The sequence below is a fragment of the Thunnus albacares genome, chromosome 8 (assembly GCF_914725855.1).
Source record: "Thunnus albacares chromosome 8, fThuAlb1.1, whole genome shotgun sequence".
Classification (NCBI taxonomy): domain Eukaryota; kingdom Metazoa; phylum Chordata; class Actinopteri; order Scombriformes; family Scombridae; genus Thunnus; species Thunnus albacares.
Window position 1 is genome coordinate 20,813,827 of NC_058113.1, and position 23,322 is coordinate 20,837,148.

The following is a 23,322-nucleotide window of genomic DNA, read 5'->3' on the forward strand; positions in this document are numbered from 1 at the left end:
CTGCGGAGCAAAGGCTTCCGCTGACTGTCTACGAATAATCTAACACATTGCTACCCACGCTGCTCCGGCTTTTTGTTCCAACTGTCATCTGATTATGTTTTGTTGATCACTTAACTGACTGATGATGTGGATTGGCATCGTTACAATGTTGTTCTCTCTGGCTCCCTGGGAATGTTGAGAAAAGAGACAGATGGTTGACTGGCGATGCAGTCGTCAGGGATTATGAACAGTAGCTCGTTCTCACCAGAAAGTGGAGCATTGAACTTTCTTACCTATAAGAATTTGAACATTTTGTTCTTGTTTAAATTTAGCATCAATGACATTTCATAATAGCACAAAGTGAGCAAATGATAGGCTGTGCTGTACTGTACTGAACTTATGTTTTGGTTGCAGCTTTAGTTAAAGACACACCAGTCTGCAAAATATTCATTGTTTTTCTGGCGCCAGCACTTAAAACACCTCTTGGGGGAAAAAAAAAACACTTTATCAAGACGTTAACTGACATTTATTTCCATTACTGTAAGTATGCCATTATCATTAAACACATTATTTAGCACAAAAACTAACACAAGCTGGGGAAGAATTGCAAAGTAGCATCCCCATTTTTCAGTACTTAATTGAATTGCCATACTTGCTATTTAAGTAAATCACCACAGTGTGAATTAAAGCTGTTTAATAACCTTGTGAGAATACAACACCCAGCGCCACTTTGCCCCCTCAAGCAAGACATCATTTTTAGGGACAAATAAGGGACTCTAGATCCCTCCTCCACTCAGTCTCATGTTAAAATTAATATCATTGTTAAATTATTGCCTTTAACTACACACTGCTCTAATAGCTTACTATTTTTAGATCTAAGGGTTCCTCCATATTGTATTTCTTATTTGTGAAAGTGGATTAATATGGCACAGATGTAAGACTCTAAAACAGATTAAATAATGTAGACAGTGAGTGCAGAAGTGAGCTATCTTGGCATTTTCTTGGCAAACTACTGTTTACATTACATTTCTTTTAAGATTTTTGTCCAAATAGACTTTTTCTCCTTACATACTGTACATTGGGAGGAATTTAGGCTTTGGTATCACTTTGGACACTTTACATGATTGAACTAGCTTTTTACTTTGTTGTAATGCAATCAAGTATTTTTCTATAACATTAAGTTTTATATCTAAATTAGGGCTGCTTTGTGATTAAAATGCTCTTTATATTCAGTTTGCTCTCTTGTACAACAAAGAAAGGCATCAAATTATCACATTTGAGCAGGTGAAACCAGCAAATATTTGGCATTTTTATTTGAAAAGGAATGAAAACGATTATTGGATTATCAAATTAGTTGCCGATTTTCTGTCAATTGACTAATCATTGCAGCTCTAAACTAAATAAACAAAAGTCTAAATTACATGCTGAAACATAACTGGTGCATGGGAGTACGTGTTTTTCCAACTGAGCAAACAAATCTCTCATGGGAAATAACCTAAACGTAATATCGGCAGGAAATTGCACGGTCATGTATGACCTCATCACTCATAGTGAGAAACTGATTGAGAAAATAGGTTTTCCGGGCCTTTAAAACATGTATTAACAACATTGTCTAATGTTTTTCTTTACTTACTTTTTCAAGCACTTATGACTATCTGACTATCTATGAAATGAAAATGAAACAGTTGAATGATAGCAACACTTTAATTTGCCTGTTAATCTCCTACATGTGTGATGCCTGATTACTCTAATTAGTCAGACTCTCTGAACACTGATTATGGACTGATTATAAATTAAATTCCCAACTGAAACATCAAACAATAAAAGAATCACAGTTGACATTTTGGCTGACAGACATTGAAAGATCATTCTTTAATTATTTACATGGCCGTTTATCACAAGCAAGTCTAAAAGAACATCAGACGTCTATATGATCACTGTGACATTCAAAGCTTGGTTTTGGGTGAAAACTCATTTCCAGTCTCTTGAAAAATGATAAGGACCAACGCCGACGACATGCAGCAGATGTCTGCTGTATTTTATTTTTCTGCCAAACAACAGAGGGATGTTTTTCCTCCTTTGACATTTGCATCTCACAAGGGAGACAGACAGAGAGGCGGAGAGCACAGATGGAAACATGACCGAGCATGAGACACAATTACACCTGTTCAGCCAAACATGAAACAGTCCTTTAGTTTTGGGCTCCCCAAGCAGGTCCGTGCTGGCCGCACATCTCTCTCAGACAAGCTCCTGTGTTCTGTGTGATTCCTCTGGAATAATAAGCCACTGTCGAGGATTTGGGACAAGGATTAGTGCTGAATGCTCAAATGGGCTTTGAGTTAAATTGGACCCATGTTGATATTTTCTGTGGCATGCGGCTGTGTTCTGACAGTGAAATATTCAACATGTCAGATTGTTGTGATTTGTCACCCAGAGCGCTCACTCTTAGCACAGACACGTCCACTAACTATCCCAAGGCATGTTACAGTGGGAAACAGGAACATTTGACCAGGGGAAGAAGTTAAAGTGCAAGTGTGATATTATTTTGAGTGTGAGAAGTGATTCTACTCTGGTGCCAAAGAGACACTTTCACCAAACACCTTAGATATTTTCTTCAAACCAGACAGTGTGATGGGATTTGTTCAACGCACAATATGTAATTTCAGCCGCTAGGGGTCTCTCAATAAAAACAATAACAAAAGACGGAGCGTGATGACGGTGTGAAGTAGCAAGGGATCATGGGAGTTGTTGTCTTCGTCGTTAAATAACCAGCCTCACCGGGATAGGATTACTCCAGTGTTAATCATTCGGGATGTTTTTACCGGGAGCCGAATTACCCGCAGAGGTATCCTCCTCTCCAGAACAAACGGACCCGGAGATTACAGGTAAAAACACTGAATAAAGCTGTTTCACCTAAAAAAATCAGTGTTTCTCCGACGATGTACGGCGACCACCGGACGTCCGGTACGGGCTATTAGCCGAGCTGCTGCTAACACTTGCTCGGTTTATTTCTCTTATAACTTTAGATCCAGACGTTCAGCCGGTTTCTCCCGGGAGCCGAATTATCCGCAGAGGTCTCATCCTCTCCAAAAACAAACGTAAAATTGTTAAAATACTAATTAAAGCTGTTTTACGTAAAAAATAAAAATAAATAAAAAATCAGTGTTTCTCCCACGATGTACAGCGACGACCGGACGTCCGGTACGGGCTATTAGCCGAGCTGCTGCTAACACTTGCTCGGTTTATTTCTCTTATAACTTTAGATCCAGACGTTCAGCCGGTTTCTCCCGGGAGCCGAATTATCCGCAGAGGTCTCATCCTCTCCAAAAACAAACGTAAAATTGTTAAAATACTAATTAAAGCTGTTTTACGTAAAAAATAAAAATAAATAAAAAATCAGTGTTTCTCCCACGATGTACAGCGACGACCGGACGTCCGGTACGGGCTATTAGCCGAGCTGCTACTAACACTTGTTCGGTTTATTTCTCTGATAACTTAAGATCCAGACATCCAATGACGAAATCTTCCTTCCAGCTAAAAGATATAGTTAAAAGCAACCTAAATTTATCATGAAAATGTGGCTTGAAACTGAATAAAAGTCCATTTATAACAGTTTCTGTGGAAGAACCACAACGTCGATGTATTATCTTGTATGTGTGTAAGTTACTCTTTGGTAGACGCCATTGCAGCGGACAAACACAGTGTTTGCATCTTGTGCGTGTTTACTCTTTGGTAGAGGAGGTATGACGCCATTGACATGCGACCAAATGAAACGGTCCGTTACTTTGATTAAATTAGATTTCTCTGGGTTTGAAAATTGTTGGAAACATTTGGGATAATCTAAGTACACAACTCAACAAAATATATGACATAGGTTTAGTTGTTTTTAGACATTTTAATGTGGAATAATTACATATTATACCTTTCAATTTTTCCACTAGTTTTTAAATTCCAGTCGTGCTTTTTTCTTTTATAATTGTCACCCACCATTATATGTAAAGTGGACACTTATAATCAATGCTGACATTCCATTGCTTTACCAGTCTATTAACTATAAAAGTCAAACTTTGAGCAAAACACAATTGAGCGAAATGATCAATGAGATACGATATTGACTGTTAGGCGGAGCTCGCTGTGGGGGAGGTTGCCGGGAGGTCACCGGGTGGTGGACCCGACAAATACACCCAAACTCACAAACTCCATCACACCAATTGTCTGTGGAGTGAAATTATTGAGCCTGTTGTACCATCAGAGAGAGAGAGAGAGGAGCATAATGACAGAGAAGGGTTAACAGATCCAGCTTGTTTTTGCCATGCTTGTGATGATGAGGTAAGGTTTTTGTAAAGAATCTGGATAATGTGCACAGGGAACCCCAGATGGGTGCAGGTGCAGGACCAAAGCAGCATGCAAAAGAAAAAGAGAGCACAGTGAATACTGCTGCAAACTTCCAAGAATTTACTGTAAAAACAGAATTAACTGATTTATTGGCCACTTGGGGGCAACAGAACAAGTTGTAAACACAACAGTGACGTATGAACACATAAAGTAGTTATGGTGAACATGTTAGGAATCCTGCAGACTTGGAGCAACATTAGCATTCATTTGGAGTTGTGTTTCCTTTTAACTCCTTTTAACTCTGTTTTGGTCTTCAGGAAGTCTTGAAGGAAATATCTAGCTTTCTTCACCAGCTAGCGGCTAACTCTTGTAAATCAGTAAATCACAGTTCCACCTACAGTCAGGATAATTTGCATCATGTGATCTCTATCATATAGCTTATTTTTCTTTCACATGGATGTTCACCAGATGAAGTCTTTGCCTCATAAAACTTGGATAAAGCTTGCAATATTCAGTGTGCGGGTGCAAATATGTCTCTTTCTACTCAGGATTAGGGCTGGGTGATCTGGACAAAATCAAATATCATGATATTTTTGACCAAATACTTCGATATCAAGATTGCAATGGGATGACTATCGTTGACTTATTTATTTATTATATAAATTATTTACACAATGAGATTTTTGATAAAGAATCATCAGTAATGTGGATATAATGACTAAGTGGGTAAAGGCAAATAATAGAAGAGCTACAACAGTCTGGTAAATTCAGAAAATTACATCACTTTACTGTAATGCAGCCTTTAAAACCAGGAAAAGACAACGCTTATGCCATATCACGATATTACGATATGTAAAATCTAAGACGATATTTAGTCTCACATCACAATATTGATATGAATATATTGCCCAGCCCTACTTAGGATTTTTTGTAAGCATTTAGACTAAAACATGCATTTGTCACTGCATAAATAATCCCATCTTACATTACCGTCACAGTATATTTTTAATGGGCCGTGAAAAGCTACTTGTTACTAGGACAAAATCCAACAAAGGATTATTTGGTCATGTACTTAAAACTGGACGATATTAGAGCACATTTGATGTGTAGTGTTTGTCTGTTTCCAGGCTGCGCTGAACGACAGAATGTAGAGAAAACGAAGGACGGAGAGACGAAGCGAAAAGCATTTACACTTGGAACCATGTGTACCCATCTCTCATGTTGTGTGGTTGCATCTGTGACTGAGTCTATGTGTGTTTGTGTGTGTCCGTGTGTGTGTTTGTGTGTGTGTGTCTGTGTCTGTGAGAGAGAAAGAGAGAGAGCAAGAGAGCAAGAGAGATTATGCTGGGAGCCAAAAGAGGGAATGAGCGCACGAAAGAGGGAGAGGAAGAGAGAAAGAGGAAAAATTGGGTCACTGATCTACATACCAAAGTATTATGTTAACATCAGATCACTCACCTAATTGCTGTCTTATTTCTATTTCTGTTTATCTCTTTGGAAATTAATTTTAGTTTTCAATTGTATTTATTTTTTTCGCTGCACATGATTGAATTTCCTTCTCTGTAGCCTTTACCAAACTAATCCTTTCCTCAATGTCAGCCTCTATCTATCTATTTATCTATCTATCTATCTATTGTTATATATTTTATCTTGAATTGTCAGGTCAACTTAAAATCAGGTTTTTTTTTATCAAGCCGTCAAAATCAATTTGACAGTAGCTCACAAACATTGTGAGACTGATATTTTCATTATCAGTTGATCTGGCAATCATTTCCTAGACTCAACATTTAGTTTATAAAATGTCAAAAAAAAAAAAAAAAATAGTGAAAGAATGCTCATCACATTTTCTCAGAGCCCAAGGTGACGTCTTTAAATGTCACATTTCATCCAAAAAACAATCTAACTCCCCCCAGATTTTCAACTTACAGCGATATAAAAACAGAGAAAAGCAGTGAATCCTCACATTTGAGAGGCTGCAACCAGAGAAAATTTGGCATTGTTGCTTGAAAAGATTAATCGGTTATCAAAATAGTTGCTGCTTTCAGTTTCTGTCAATCAACTAACCATTTCAGCTTTAATTGTGAGTAGGGAATCACTCCTATTTGTCATTGTTTTTACAATATCCACATCTGTTTGTTAGTAGATCGCCAGCTCTGAGTGTAGCTGCTCTGTTCTCCACTGTTCCTCTCGGGTTTACTGATGTGAAGGCATGTGTGTCTCTGTACATAATGGCCATGAACTGTCTACTTTTTAGCTCGGAGATAGAGTGAAGGAAGGACGGATGGATGGAGCCGGGAGGGAGAGATGGGGGGAGGTGGGTTGTTGCAGATCAAGCGAGAGGGCAGAGGGCTTGTACTCTCATTGGCTGCTGTAATCAGGTGGATGAGGACGGAAGGAGGAGGAGGGGGGAGTTGTTGCTGGAGCTCGTAGCTGCGATGGGAGGCTTTGTAGCAAAGTCATGTTTCTTGTCACAGCTGTACGAGAACACGTCTGGTAATGTGCAGCCGGGACATAAAAGATGGAAGAAGCCCATATTTCTCCCCGTTGCCGCCCTCCTGCTGTCTTTTCTGCTCTGTTGTCCATCATCTTGCTTATATACATAATCCTACTGTTCATTGTACAGCTGTCTTTGGTCATCCATCCTCCATGTTCACTTCTTCTCTTTGCCTGGTTTAAATTCTCCCCCTGTAATCTCTCGACATTCTTCTCCCTCTCTCTGTCTTCTGTTTTTCCTCTTCACACCTGTTTGAAAGCAAAGTCAGCTCACGGAGACAAGTGAGAACACAGAAATCCTTTTATCTGTTTATTCTTTCCCTTTTCCCTTTCGCTTCATACCATCTTATCTTCTCCTCCCACGCTGCCCCTACCCCATTTGCATCCACATTCGCACACGCACACATAAACCTTGTCAAATTTGAGACATGTTCTTGACAAGGTTATATAAATAAGGTCAGTTTGCTCCCTATAAAGACGCTTTTTCTCTTTCGTCCTCCAACTCTGCCGCACTAAAAGCACTTTAACAGCGTTTCAAAAACATATGACAGGATCTTTCTTTTAGGCTGCTGGGTCAGGTGTTACCAGGTGTGCCATTTTCACACTCAAAGATACAAGGAAGCCTCAATGTATGAGAATATACACGCACACACTCCACATTTAGCTTACAAACAAAGGGACTTCTTTTTGAACGATGCAACCTTTAGCTGACACTGCTTTAGGCGTTCACACACAAACACACGGTGTGAAGATGGCAGCAGACCAACCCAGAGCCTGTACACTCAATATTCTCATAGTCCTGCTCAGGACGAGGTGCTCGAGGTTCTGGCAGGCGGCAGCATGAAGTGAAGTGTGTGTTACCTTGACCTCGGTGCTCAGCTGTGCTGCTGTTGACATTAACTATTGGCGCATTTCACCGATTTTTCACATAAAACACATCAGTTCAGGATAACAGCCTGTAGTTTCAGATGGCATTTTTAATGTGTGTGTGTGTGTGTGTGTAGAAAGAGAGAGAGAGAGATAATGAATACATGTTTTGAACTTATTTTGATTTTATATTTCTAATAGATTGTGCCACTTGATGTCAGTATAATCATACATTTCATTATTAATGTATTATTCATATGATCCCTGTAGAGTTTTTCCTCCATTCGCTGTTTTGTTGGGGAGTAATTACATGTACTGGTGTTGTTCAAAAATATCACCAAATTTAGGGTTTTTTAATTATTCAGATGAACTGAAGGACTAAATGTTCCTTTATGGGTTGAGGAAATTCCCAAAGCTGGGCTGTTTTTCTCAGCTCATGAAAAATTGAGCCTTTGGAGATGAGACATGGTTTTCACACGAACAGATCTGAACTCAAAGGTCTGCTTGTTAGCTTTTTGGAGTTTTCAGCTGCATCTCACACTCAAGCCAGCACCGCTCACTGATGACGACTTTAAAATGCAGTTGGAAGCTCAGAAGCTAGTTGGTGTTGAGATTATTTTGTCACACATACCGTTAGGTCAAGAATAAACTTCAGCGCTCAAGTAATAAGGTGTGATTGTGATACTGATTCAGACAAGGAAGAAAAAAAACTCTGAGGAAAGAGTTACACATTTTGAGAAAAACACTTAGCTATCATTCTCATTTCTGCACAGTATGAAGCTGAGGCCAGCAGCCGGCTAGCTTGGCTTAGTGTGAAGAATAGATACAGCTTGCCTGGCTCTGTCTTGAAGTAACAAAATCTGCCCACCAACACCTCTAATTCATTTTCTTTGCTGCTTAAGAGGGTCTCAGGGGAGCTGGAGCCAATCTTAGCTGACATTGGGCGAGAGGCGGGGCACGCCCTGAACATGTCGCCAGTCAATCACAGGGCTAACATATAGTACAGAGACAGACAACCATTCACACTCACCTTCACACCTAAGGGGAATTTAGAGTCACAAATTAACCTAATCTGTATGTTTTTGGTCTGTGGGAGGAAGCCAGAGCACCCGTAGAGAACCTATGCAGGCACTAATTAAAATGTTATATCTTATTCCTTTAATCCATAAAAAAGAAAAAAATGTACAAATGACACATAATGGTTTTATGGGGGGTTACGGCTAGGCTAGGCTTACTGTTTCCAGTTTCTGTGCTAAGCTAAGCTAACCAGCTGCTGGTTCCAGCTTCATAACTTACTGTGCAGATATAAAATTGGTATCAATCTTCACATCTAACTCTTGCCAAGAAAGCGAAAAAAGCGTATCTCCCAAAATGTCAGACTATTCCTTTAATTAAAAACACTGATGCAGGGTCAGTGTAGTCATTTTCAACTTGTGGTGGTTTTGCTGCTCTCTGCAAACCTGGGCCACTTCCTCTGTAAACACAAATAAATGACTGCTGGACAAAGCCAACAACAAACAACAGACCACTGAGACTGAGATGCACTTTTGACTCAAAGGGAACCACAAGCCAAGTTAAAATTGATGCTTAACCCAAAATAGTTGCTGTTGAGGACAGAATGGAACAAAACAAAGGGGAAAAAAAGTACAAATGAGACTTTATAACACGCATAATAAAAACTGTCCCTCCAGACAACAAAGTCTGATGTGGGCTGAACTGGGAAACACTACAAGTTCATGAATTTCCCTCTGCTGTTTATTTGGCTGAGATTTAAAAAGTGTATTTGCTTCTTTAGAGTTCAAAATAACCATTTTATGTGGAATTGCTATTCAATTTGAAGACAACATGTGGAAAATATTTTGTTTATGAAACCCTCGTTTACTTGACGATATGCCGCATGTACTTTCTATTCTTTTATACTGAATCTTCTCTTCTTTACACAGGAATTATTTGTACATTCCCTTATCTGCTATTTTCTGTTTTATGTAACTTATGTAATACAATACATTTTAAAAACCTGACCCAAAACTAGTACTAATAGTTGACAAAACAATCTTATCTCAAGGTTGACTGACTCACTTGTTCTTGAGCTTTCAACCGTATCCAACAGTCTTAATCAGCAGATATCATGGAACAGTACGACAGTAAACTGCATCTGTTGATGAAGAATGTGAGATATGGTGGAAAGGTCCAGAACAAGAGATAAGTAATGTCAAGCTTAACTGATACTGCAGTAATACTTTTTTAATGCATTTCAATCACAAATAGAAGATCTTGTAGTTTTAATTCGGCTTAACTTTTATTTTGTTCTAATTTTTCCGACACCATTAATAAATTGTTTCAAGATTTTAAAGATGATCACTTCTGGTAAATGTGACTCAGAGAGATCACTTTATTTATTTGATTATGAACTGTGAATAAAGCTCAATCCTCCTGTTTCTTCCTGTCTCTCTGCAGCCTGTGCGGTCGGTTACTTTAAACCACTTTCAGGTTCTGTTCCCTGCTTGGTATGTCCTTCCAACAGCAGAACCAGCCAGGAGGGGTCGAGTATGTGTGAATGTCGCAGCGGCTTTTACCGAGCAGCCAATGATGCCAACTCCTCTGCCTGCACAAGTGAGCTTTGTCTGTTTGTTTGTTTATGCCTGGCTTTGTGGGAGGTGTTCATGGGGCCTCAGTGGAGTCATTTGTCACTTACTTGGGCTGAGAGAACCAAGATGTACAGTCAGTGACCAAAATCCAACCTCTTCTTTTTAATCACTAGTATTTATCTTCCTCTCACAGCCTATCTTTATTTTATTCCTTTACTTTACCTTGGTTAAATGTCTCTGCCAGCATCTAAGTGTACACTACATATATTATATATCTCAAACTCCTACTCTGTATCTCTCCTCTTCTCCACAGCTCCTCCATCTGCTCCAGTCTCACCGTCCTGGGAGTATGAGAGTGGCGATGGTGGGGTGTCCTTAAGGTGGCGCCCTCCAGTGGACATGGGAGGCCGCAGTGAAGTGTGGTACGGGGTGGTGTGTCGCATCTGCCCCTCAGCCACCTTCACCAACCCAGCATCATGCTCCTGGTGTGGGGAGGGTGTGACTTTCAGTCCCTCCCAGACCAACCTAAAACAAACCAAGGTCACCCTCAACAACCTGCTGACCAGAGTCACTTATCTCATACAGGTACTGTGGAAAACTGTCTATGAATGGCACAAAACTTATCACTTATCACATTGTAGTTAATCTAAAATGATCTATAAGAGCTTTAATAATTGCTTCAAACTGCACTTATGGCTAATTCGGATTACTGGTGAATTTTTGTCCTGAATCAGCGGAGCCAGCTGGAACCTATTTTTAGGAAATTTTTGTGAATGGTGAAAGATTTCCTGGAGCCACAGAGGAGGAGTGTCCTCTGTATCTGTACTGTATTATTCCATAAGCTCCACATCAGCAAATACACACTAGCATTCATTATTTAGCTCGGCATAGCTGGACTAAATCATGGCTTATATCTTATTCATAATGGGCAGATATTTCCCATTTACTGGTGTTTGTTGACCAGCGGACAAACTGCAGCTGCATGTGTCAGGCATTGTTTTTTCAGACAAGCATGTCATTAAAGTAAGTAGAAAAAAAGGTTTGTATGTCACTTCTGTGTGTTCTTCTTATTGACAGGTGCAAGCAATGAATGAGGTGTCAGCTTTGAGCCCTTTTCCGGCTCGATACACAAGCATCAATTTTACAACAAGCCAGTCAGGTGAGCGCGGGGCAGAGAGAGGATGAAAAAAATGAGATGAAAGTGAAGAGTTGTTCTGATGATCATGTTTGCGTAGATACTGTGTGTGTGTGTGTGTGTCTGTGTGTGTGTGTGTCTGTGTGTGTCTGTGTGTGTCTGTGTGTGTGTGTGTGTGTGTCTGTGTGTGTGTGTCTAGGGCTTTTGTTTTTTTTTTTATCTCTCTCTCTCTCTCTCTCTCTGCTCCATCTTTTCTGCTCCTGCTCTCTGGACAGGAGGTTGCTCGAGGTTACAATATCCTTTCATATCCCATTATAGTCACTGTAGAGGAAGAAAGGGACAAATGAGAGATGGGAAGACAAAAAGATAGACAGAAAGAGAGATGAAAGTAGACCAGTGGGAAGAGGAGAGGAGAGGAGAATGGGGCATTGTGCAGACTAAGTACACCATTATACAATTTTCCAAGAAACTGATCAAGATTGATTAGAGCTCTCTATGAAATTAAATGATCTAAAAATCTACTTGTGTGTGCTCCCTGAGTTTATTGATTAAATGAATGGAATGCTGGAAAATTCCCTTTAACTGGTCTAGCCAGCCAGCATAGTTACTGTAACTGGATCCTGCTTGGTGCTCCATAAAAACTCCCATTCGACCGTCTTCATGCTCTACTAAATCTCCTCCTCAAGTTCTCTGTAACACTGCCCCCATGTGGTCACATCAACACAACCCTACTGAGTCACAGTTGAAGGATGATTGTGTGTTTTTAAGGTAGGATAACTGGTCAATCATCAGCTCTCTCAAGGAAAGCTCTGTTGTCTCCCACAGTTCCCAGTACAGTTCCCATGATGCATCAGCTGAGCCGTGCCCCAGACTCCATCACGCTCTCATGGCCTCAGCCAGACAGGCCCAATGGAGACATCCTGGAGTATCAGCTGAGATACTATGACAAGGTAAACATTTATACATTTTATGAATACTGGACCCACATGCACAAAGAAAAACAAACCCAACGCAGGACTCATTGGATGTCCTTCCTTCTTTCTCCCTCAGGCCTCAGATGTGGACAGTGCAGTGAGTGTGTACAGTGAGACCAACACAGTGACTGTCACCTCTCTGATTCCCGGATCCATCTACGCCTTCCAGATCAGAGCTCGAAATGAGCGGGGCTACGGCCCCTACAGCAACACTATCTACTTCACCACGCTGCCTCTAGGTACAACATTCATTTAATAGTAGTTAAAGAGACAAATGCAAAAAACCCCTCCAATTATATATATATAAATCCACTCCTATATAAAGAATATAAAGCAGTGGAATTTACCGTGTTTAGGGTAGGAGTCCTCTTCTTCAGATCACTTATGAAAGTAAAACAATTGTTTAATAATAGGTCAGTGAGATCAACAAATGTGTCTTTACTTTGTTCTTGACTGAGAGTAATAATCTCAAGGTAAGATTATTGTGTTAAAACATTTAAAAAAACATTTTGTTTTAAGGACCCTTTTCAAGATTGTTCTGAATATCACAGTGAGCCAGTTTCATCCTAATGTAACAACAGTATAATGTAACAAGTTTGATATGAAAACATCGTTTTTCTCTCCATCACTGTAGAAGGATGTTAAATGTTGACCAGCTTTTCATTATTAGGAAGTTTCTTCACAGACTATGGATGAAGATGTCGAAGAAAACTTCAGTTATATTGTAAAATGTCTTCCTGATTTTGTCATAACAAAACCAAACTATAGGTTTCTCCATAATTCTTGCATAGCAGTTGAGCACAATATCAAATATGTATTTATTGTGAGTGAAAGTTGGTGATTTCAGTCTGTGCTCATTGAAGCACAACAACATGACAACCCTACTCAGTTACGGTAACAACAATGTTTGTATTTATTTTAGTTTCCAGCTCTGGAAACAGTTGAAAACTTGCAGACTCTCATAGTCAAAGACTGTCTCAGAGACGTGTCAACAGCTGATATCTTTCTCACTTTCTCTCCGTCAGAGGAACATTCACAGCAGATCCAGAATCGACTTCCTCTGCTCGTTGGCTCGGTGATGGGAGGGGCGGCGTTTCTCCTCGTCGTGGCAGCGATTGTGGTTGTGGTGGTATTTCGTAGGTAAGTGGTTGATCTATGCACATGACCAGACATATATGATCTATTTTTAAAATTATGTTCATTCACATTTTGTTTACTTTGTTTACATTGCAGTAAGAGGAGGGAGAGTCCGTACAGCGACAGACTCCAGAGGTACATCAGTAACCGAGGTGAGTGTGAGTATATTTGATAGTTTATGTTCCATAATGAAGTCTTTATACTTAAAATTCAGTAAATAATCAAGTTAAGACTCTAGTTTGAAATAGAAATAAAGAGAAACCTTTCCATGTGTGATCAACATCTACTCCTATACATACATTAAATCTTTGTACATTTTATGGTGTTAAATAGGGGAACTCTACTGAGCAATACAAGATTAAAGACTCCAACCAAATAATTTATTATAATTCTGTCTCAAACGACTGAAATGCAGAGATTTTAAAATGTCAAACCATGATTAAAATTGTGTGTTTTCTATCCAGGTGGAGTGAAGTATTATGTGGATCCATCCACTTATGAGGACCCCAGTGAGGCGGTCAAAGAGTTTGCCCGTGAGATAGATCCTACTCACCTGAAGATTGAGGAAGTGATTGGTGCAGGTAGGCCTGATTCTCTGTTTTATCTTTAAATCTTGTTGTACATATATCATAACTGTCTACACAATGTAATCTATTACACCTTCTCTCCACTCCAGCCCAGTTTGGGGAGGTTTCTCGAGGGCGCTACCGTCCGCTGGGTCGCAGGGAGGTGCTCGTAGCTGTGAAGACGTTACGCTGGGGAGCCTCCGACAGAGAGAAGGGGATGTTCCTCAGTGAAGCAGGAGTCCTGGGACAGTTTGACCACCCCAATGTGCTGAAGCTAGAGGGTGTGGTTACTCGCAGCCCTCCAGAAAGGATCATCACTGAGTTCATGGAGAACGGGCCCCTGGACGCCTTCCTCAGGGTGAGACGACAATAACACACCCACAAATCACCATATTTGGCTCACATGCTTCACTACATCTGAACCAGAAAATCTCTTCTTTTCTCCCATCCTGTGGTCTATGATTCCTTCAGGAGAATGAGGGGCAGTTTAGCGTCCTCCAGCTTGTTGGGATGCTCAGGGGAGTTGGTGCAGGGATGCGTTACCTCTCTGAGAGAAACTTTGTCCACCGGGACCTAGCGGCCAGGAACATACTGGTCAATTCCAATCTGGTCTGCAAGGTGTCTGACTTTGGCCTGTCCCGACTCATGAGGGGTCTGGACCACAATATACCAACATACACTGCCTCACTGGTATGTACTTGGAGTTTTTTTACAGTACATGCTTCTGATTTGTTGGTCCGGTGTAACGTACTTCACTACTTCACTGTCGTGGTCCTCTGTTGTCCTCCATCAGGGCAGCAAGATTCCTGTGAGGTGGACGGCACCAGAAGCCTTTCAACATCGCAAGTTCAGCTCAGCTAGTGATGTCTGGAGCTTCGGCATACTTATGTGGGAAGTGATGTCATATGGAGAGCGTCCATACTGGGACATGAGCAACCAGGAAGTGAGTATGTTGGAGAATGTTGCCTGAGCAGAGAACATTTGTATCAATTAGTGATGGAAACATACTGTATCACTACTACAGTGTAATACAGGGTAATAATATGCCATAGTAAAAGTCCTTGGTAGTTTAGAGCAGTGGTTTTCAACGTGGGGTCTGGGGACCCTCATGGGGTCCTTGAGGGGGTTCCAGGGGGTCCCCAGCAAAAAGGGGAATCATTTATTTTCACTATAATTGCTTCCATAAGTAACACAATGACAGAATGTGTGACTATTTTGGTCATGGGTTTCATACACTTTCTGTAATAAAACATCTAAAAGCAAAAGCTGATCAGCTTGGGGATCCTGGAACAAATTCTTATCAAAGGGGGGTTCGTGATCTCATTTGTATCAGTTTAGGGGTCCTTGATATGAAAATGTTTGAGAACCACTGGTCAAGGGGAACCGTAATGTCCATGGTTTGCTTCCATTCATATCCTGTCATCTCTATACGTTCAACTATTGAATGAAGTTATAAATATGCACCCAAATTAATGAAAAAAGTACAGTATTTCATTCAGTGTTACTTAAGCTGCAATTACTGAGGCAAAGGTAAAAAAGTGTTTGTTTTATTGTTGCATTATATGTATTAAATATATTAATGTTGTTTATCGTACCTTTTAAAAGGGGGAATAATGTTCAAAGCTCAAATGAAGTAAAAAATGCACAAAAACAGTACTTTAATTCACTAACTGTTAATATTTAAATATTTTATAAGACTTAAAATTTATTTTACTTCATTGGTTCTATTTAAATTTTAACAATGAATAATGTATTATGAGCTCTCATTTTGCAAAGCAGCTACGGGCCCTTGATAAACATAGTAGTATAAAATGTACAATATTTAATGCTTAAATCTAAAAGTGAATAAAAGTGTAATGGCTTACAACATGGGACTACTACCAGCACCTAAAGTATGTTTGCCACTGTTTAAATAAATGTGCTTCACACTCTTCGTCCCCCTCTTTATTTAACTGACACATTAAAGTGGTGACAAAATACCAGACAATGGAAATTTGCATAATTTTCTCTTAGTCACCCTTAAAAGCCCTCAGTGGTCTGTGACCTTTTATGTAAGGCAATTACTCAAGACCACTCGCACCATCTGCCCTGCTTATGTCTAATGTCTCCTCCCGGCAGGTGATGAAGGCAGTAGCAGACCAGTATCGTCTCCCTGCCCCCCACAACTGCCCCCCAGGCCTCCACTCACTGATGCTTCAGTGCTGGCAGGCTGATCGAGGGGACCGGCCAGGCTTCGACTCCCTCCTGTCCTCCTTGGATCGGCTCATCAGGCACCCTGCCTCGCTCAAGGCAGAGCCAACTCGGTGAGACTGCAGCTTCCAGCAAACACTGGCGCAAAACATATCAGAGGCAGCAGGTCATGTATAATCTTCTGTACTCATGGATTCTCATGCTCTTCTATATTTTTTTACAGAAGCTGCTCTCAGCCACTGCTCAGCCCCACCCCCACAGACTTATCGTCAGTGGCAACAGTCAGTGATTGGCTGAAGGCCCTGAGGATGGAGAGATATCAAGATGAGTTTGATCAAGCGCACCTGGACACGTTAGACAGAGTCAGCAGGCTCACCATGGAGTGAGTAAAGTTCGTCATTAACCTTCAGGTTAAAAAAAAAGACTGGTGGTTTTGCTTGGTTTTACCCATTAATTGCTAATTAATTATTGCTAATTAATTGCTTGTATATTTTACATTGCTGCCAATCATTTTCCAAAGCAAACCATAATCATTTTAGATTTCCTGCAGACAGCTTGTCAATCTTTTTTTTTTAGTTTTATGTTGAAGTAAACACTTTTATCCTCCTGGTTTGCTTTATGTGGTTCATGAATGAAATATTTTCTGGCGGCTGATACTTAAATCTTACATGAAAGTTTCCTGAAACTCGCCACCAAAAAAGACCTCCTTATCACTGCTTACTACTGTATTATGATGCCAAGATAACACTGACAACAATAAAACTTCATGTTAACTGTGATTACCTGTCATAAGCAAGTTTCAGGTTTGTACAAACTTAAACTAGAAGCTACATGAAAGGTAGGAAAAATGGCCTCAGCATCAGCACTAAAGTATATTTACACATTTTTTTTATAATGACCAAAAATAAATAAAAGAAAACCTTAAGTCAAGGTTCACTTTCTAGCTTTTTCCAGAGCGGTTGTCATGACAACTGAGCAACTGACCATCTATTTCTGAGGTCAAGAAGGAACTTTCATGTTCAACAATTTGTATACTTTGGAAGCTGAGTAACAGCTGAGCTTACAGGCTCATATTTGAACAAACAGCTGCTTAAAAAAAAAAAAAAAAAAAAAAAAAATCTCAACACAAGGTCCACTTACTCTGTGTCTCCAAAGTTTTCAACTGCATCTTGTGGCCTTTCTCAAGGAAGGAGTTGCTCAGTTGTCATGGAGATGGTTTAGTTGTAATCACAAGTCCAAGGTATGAAATTTTGTTCATGTTCATGTGATCGTATAAAGGGAGAGACAGTAGCTCCTGTCTCTGCTCAAGGATGGTCTCTTGCTTTGGATGTGGATAGCCACCTTGATATTTCTCCGGAGTAGCAGCGGTTTTTATATTATTATATTTTTATATTATATTATAAATTATGTCTTACTTTTACTTACCACAGTACTTTGTTAAGTAAGTAGAACTTTCAATATGTGGTACTTTTCAAAGTTCAGGTTACAAACTGCCTCACAATAAGTTGAAATGAAAGAAAAGGAAACTAAATAACATTTCAATAAATAAATAAAATAAAGCACAGTATGAAGGAAAAGCTTTAGGATGAATCAGGGCAAGTTTGAATATCAAGACAATTTCTGGATTTCCACTGGGCTTTTATGTAGTAAAACATGCAAAACTACCAGTATTGTCCTTCAAATTACCATTTAAGACACAAAACAAGCTAAATGTTGTACTAAGCTCTGTGCTTTCATCTGCTCTCTCCTTCAGTGATATCCAGAATCTCGGGGTGAACCTGCTGGGACACCAGAGGAAGATCTCCAGTGCCGCCCAGCAGCTCAGGGCCCATCTGACGCAGGGTCAGGTGAAGGTGTGAAATCCACCGACAGCAACAACAACAACCTGTGCCGTGGATTTCTAAGGTTTTCACATTCCTCTGCTTGTTGTGTCTGGTTTCTGCAGCAGCATTCATTTCGATGGAGCATTATTTTTAAGCCAAAACCTAAAGCAAAATCAGCTTTTCTTTAAGCATGAAGTGCCACTTTGTATTCTTAAAACCCGACACGACAAACAGAAGGGGTGAAAAGGAGGATCAGACTTTTTCCTGCCAGTCACTCAAGACAAATAAAAGAAGAGGGATGCACTACGGGAGCTGCAGTCCAGATCAAAGTGAGGTTAGGGAGTTGCCGAGGAGAAGGAGGACTTTAAAGATTCCTCGATGTTTTTCACTAGATTTCACTTTATTGTTGTCTGCCTTCTTCTCTCCTCACCCATCTGCAATCCTACCTCTCACCTTCTCCTCTCTTCAGTATTCTCACGTCCAGTTTGTCTCACTGCTGTCATTTCTTTAAACTTTTCGATTTCCCCACCCTCATTGAGAAACTATGAAAATATTTTTTTGTGAAAATACTTATGGAGATCTCTCCTCAAAGAATTGCGTGAAGACAATCAAAACCCTTTTCTAATACTTTTTGAGTTATTTGTAAAGTTGTATCACTTCCTCTCTATTTAAAAACGCCAAATGCTGAAAACTGTTAGCAAAAAACAGTGTAAGTATACTACCTAGCAGCCTATGGTTTGCCTAATAAGGTTTTACCATTAGCTTTCAGAAACTTGTATAGTTTGTTCAGTGTCCCAGTAAAATGAACCACCAGTCCACAATCAGTTCTGCAAACCCTGAGGTTAGATATGAATCACTGCCATGAAACAAGGGAAACAAAACCTAAACAAATAGATGATTTTAAAATCTGTAAGCCATGTTTTCCCCTCTATGAAAGACATATCCATGGTCTGACAGCAGCCCTGTTTGTATGACTCACTCTCACTTTAGGGCCTCTCAGCGACAGCAGAGCTCATAAACTGTAGTATGACAAACTTCACCTCAGCTGCAAACACGCGCGTCCATCTGTGATGAAGTCGGAGCAGAACAGCACCCACCATTATGTGTACCTTCCACACTTCACCTCGTTTTGTTTGATTGCTAGAGTACAGACACTGAGTCATTAAAGCATTGTGAATGTGTGAAATGGGTAAGATGGACAAAATCTGAGCTGATTTACACTTGAAGAAAGGAGGCCTAATGCTTTGTAAGTACGTACCTGTGTGTCTCTAACATGTGTGCTGTATAGAAGGCTGTGTTAATGTGTACATCAGGTATATGCTGTACATGACGCTGTGTGTATGTGTGTGTGTGTGTGTGTGAGTGCGTGTGTGTGTGCGTGTGCAATTCCGTGTGTGTGTGTGTGTGTGTGTGTGTGTGTGTTTGAGACAAGTGTGTCAGGCTACACACATTAATAGCTGTGTTTACTTGTATGAGTGTTCACTATTCCATAATTGTGCAAATTTGTAAAATAAATGATATGATTTTATTTAAGAAATTGCATTTGCTCCTTATTCTACAGTGGCATCTATCTGAACAAATCTAAGTCTACTTGACACTTAAATTGCATATTAAGAAACAATAATATTCCAGTCAATTTTGGGGGACAGTAATGACATGAAAATTTAACAGAAAATGAAAAAGTAAAGAGAAAATCATCAAAACATGCTGTACTGTCATCACGGTGCACAAGTGCCACTTATATAACACTAAATAAAAAAGGTCCAATTACATAGGAAACAATTAGTCTACAGCCATGTGCTAAAGGACTGACAGACTTGACTTAGGCACTGATATGCTAAATATAAGCTAAATGCTAACGTCAGCATGTTGTTTAGCAGGTATACCATGTTCACCATCTAGGTGTTAGCATGCTAACATTTGTGAATTAGCACAAAGTACAGATGAGGCTTTTGGGAATGTCATTAGTTTTGAAGGTATTTTGTCATAAACAAAAGATTTGGGCAAATTAAAAACGTAAACTGGAGATGGAAAATGTTAGATGACAACTTAACTGATTCCCCGAGCCATTAATTCTCACAAATGTGTGTACCAAATGTCATGACAATCCATCCAATAGCAGTAAAGATATTTCACTCAAAAGATATGAACCTCATGTGCTGGTGCTACAGGAAAGGTCAGGTGATCACCGGAGTCTGTAAATTTAATTCTCTGGGGACCATGAATGTCTTTACAAGATTTAATCTATCCAATAATTGTTTGGATATTTCAGTCTGGACCAAAATGGTGGATCAACCCACCAACAATCATTGCCACTCATACAGCTACACCGCTCTCAGGTTTAGTTATTTTGGAACATCATGAGCACAACTTTCATACATATTTTCAATACTGAATGAAAACAAATTTTGGAATTGGAGCGTTTGCAAATTATCATTGGTTTATAATTGATAGATATCTTGTAGTCTGATGGGTTGGTGCTAAAAACAAATGAACAGACATCTATCAGCGTCCATAATGGTGTCCAACAAAGGAGAGTTTAATGTTTAATAAACTGGTTCAAACCATAAAATCATGCAAGGCCATCTAACTCCCTACCATATTAATCTTTGTGACTTTGTTCGCTATACGGAGAGGCATCATAGATGAGAAATATTGAAACTCACACACCAGCTTTTGCCTTTAATGCTGCTGCAAAAATAAATTCACCTTGATGCACTAATATCACCTTCACAATATTCATGTTCCTCAGATCAGCAGGTTTGGGTGGAATCAGGGTTTGGGATCTGCTGGGATCAGCAGGAGGCGAAGAACAAACACTGGTTTCCCACATGTCCTGCTGCTGCTGGTGACATCAGAGCAGATCTGGACTGATAACCAGAACGCTTACACAACTTCCACGTTATTCTGCCAGTCTGATCTAGAATAGTATCAGACTGCAGTGTAGAAACTTGTCTTCACATTGTCCTTGGAGTGAATTTGGTGATTACTTCTGTAAAATTTAAAGACTTTTACTTGTAATTAAGTATTTTTATAGTGTCATAATTTGGTAATTTTGTAGTAATTTACTTGAGTAAAGGATCTGAATTCTTCATTCACCACTGAAAATGAAAATGAAATAAAAGAATCGCTCAAAAGACACTTTTACTTCACAAATTATTATATAATTATCATATAATTTTATGGTATCCTTATACTTCTACTTACATTTCAATGAATCTATAATAATAACAATATAATGTGTATAATGACTCTGTAAGATGGGGGAGCATAATACAATAAAAACTTTTACTTTTGATACTTGGGAGTGAATTTGATGATTACTTCTGTAAAATTTAAAGACACAACTTCTACTTGTAATTAAGTATTTTTATAGTGTGATAATTTGGTAATTTTGTAGTAATTTACTTGGGTAAAGGATCTGAATTCTTCGTTCACCACTGAAAATGAAAATGAAATAAAAGAATCACTCAAACAAGAGGTGGAATATTATATTTTTCCAATTTATAACTTGTGGTCAGAAAAAAAGGTTTTTGTTAAGATGATATTGCTCCACAGAGTCCTGTTTATCTCTTAAAAGGCAGGATCCCAATTTTTCAAGTCAGACACACAAAACGAGGACTGTGGATTTTGGTCCCCATCTTTTGGAGGAGATCTTATAATAGTCAGTATGAACAGGAGGAATGATTACAGCGAGCAAAACCTGTTTCAGTGTTCATATGGGCACCTGGCTGTTGTTTTAGGACAGACTTGAAAAACAGTTAACCCATCCTTTAATCATGATAATTGAGCACTATTGTGTTAAGTCACTCTGAATAAGAGCATCTGTTGGCTGTCACAAATGTCCCAAATACGTCTGCAAATGATTGTTTGCTGTGGTGTATCAACTCAAATTGACACAGTGTTGTGAAAGACATACTGCTACGTATGTGCAGAAACAGTAGACACGCAAACCACAAAATCATGTTTTTACGGTGTTATTGTTTCTTTATAAAGACATTAACAGAATGGAAACCACTGGTCTTTATGACACTACTAAGATAGTGCTCAGCCGCTGGTAAACAGCTATTATCTCTACAATGCTGAATGACGGCCGTATCTGCCGCCATTAGCGGGGCCTCCAGAGTCTCCCTAAACCCTGTTTATCCTGCGGTTAACCAGTCTGTTAGTCATGACCTATAAATGGTGCAGCAAAATACCTGTACACTACAACCGAGATGACCAGAAATGTTGTAAAAGTTGACTGATTCAGCAGTTTACAAATAATTCACTTGTATGGAAATGAAATCTGTGATTCAGACGCAGTTGGTTGCTTTTTGACCAACTAACTACTTGCATAAAAAAATATAATTTCACAAAACAAAAAAGCACCGCTGGCTTTGTTTTCCACCTGGAGAGGAAAGTGACATGCCCTCATCGGACATGATGCTGCCAACCTCCAAATGATCATTATGGTCTTTGTAATGTGGCAATTATCATGTTTGTGATCGTTCCTGTTGACACATCAATGGTTCTCAACATGTTAAATCATTGTGAATGAAACTACTTTACTGCGTGTTTGCTGGAAAATCACACATCATCCACATATTTACTCCACTAACCAAATAACATGATATAATCCCAGTTTCACCTGGTGACATATACACATTATAGGACAACAAAAACACTGCAACATGGACAATCGTGTCTTTATATCTGCTTTAAATTACAAACCCGTGTTATAACATACATGCTTGCAATTTCCAAACAGGTTTCCTTAACGGTTCAGTAGGAACAATGACCGCAATGTGTTGACTGTCATGATGTTGCAGAATTTTCATAGTGGCCATGCAGGTTTTTTTTATGGTAGTTAGTGGAATGCAGACAAGCCTGTGATAAGGGACTGATATACTGGGATTAGGGACTGGACCATTATCGCTTCACTTTTAAGGTGACAAAGATACAGCCAATAATTTCAGATCAGCATGATAAAGGAGTTCCCGGTCTAACGGTGGATTGAACCATAAAGTGTCACTTTCCCTGTGGGATTCCTGACCAGTGGTGAAAGTCTACTTGCTCATTACCTGCTCACTCTCTCTGTCTCACCTGTCTGCTGTTCACTCATCCTCCCTCTTCTCCACCCATTCATTCTCAATCCCTTTCAAAAGTCTCCTCCCCCGTGGCTGGGTCATATATAATGCTGATGCCACAGGGATTCCACTTCTCTTCAGGGACGTTATATGGGAGTTGTTGCCA

The 23,322-nt window shown here is 39.6% G+C and overlaps 1 protein-coding gene and 1 long non-coding RNA gene across 2 annotated transcripts in view; one reads left to right on the forward strand and one right to left on the reverse strand.

Moving 5' to 3' along the window:
* The window catches only part of ephb6 (eph receptor B6), a 40,748-nt gene extending 21,128 nt beyond the window's left edge, over positions 1-19,620 (forward strand). The window contains exons 6-19 of the mRNA XM_044360079.1: positions 10,132-10,287; positions 10,576-10,847; positions 11,340-11,421; positions 12,223-12,347; positions 12,448-12,610; positions 13,397-13,511; positions 13,605-13,660; positions 13,973-14,089; positions 14,185-14,432; positions 14,546-14,764; positions 14,868-15,017; positions 16,193-16,377; positions 16,488-16,646; positions 18,018-19,620. Coding sequence (XP_044216014.1) covers positions 10,132-10,287; positions 10,576-10,847; positions 11,340-11,421; positions 12,223-12,347; positions 12,448-12,610; positions 13,397-13,511; positions 13,605-13,660; positions 13,973-14,089; positions 14,185-14,432; positions 14,546-14,764; positions 14,868-15,017; positions 16,193-16,377; positions 16,488-16,646; positions 18,018-18,123 — 2,153 coding nt within the window. The 3' untranslated portion in view covers positions 18,124-19,620. The remainder of the gene's footprint in view (positions 1-10,131; positions 10,288-10,575; positions 10,848-11,339; positions 11,422-12,222; positions 12,348-12,447; positions 12,611-13,396; positions 13,512-13,604; positions 13,661-13,972; positions 14,090-14,184; positions 14,433-14,545; positions 14,765-14,867; positions 15,018-16,192; positions 16,378-16,487; positions 16,647-18,017) is intronic.
* LOC122988090 lies at positions 5,049-13,264 on the reverse strand. Its single transcript, XR_006404702.1, has 3 exons — positions 13,252-13,264; positions 10,156-10,157; positions 5,049-5,231 (listed from the first exon to the last, which is right to left on the reverse strand). It is a non-coding gene; the product is annotated as an uncharacterized LOC122988090 (long non-coding RNA).
* Positions 19,621-23,322: the final 3,702 nt, after the last annotated feature.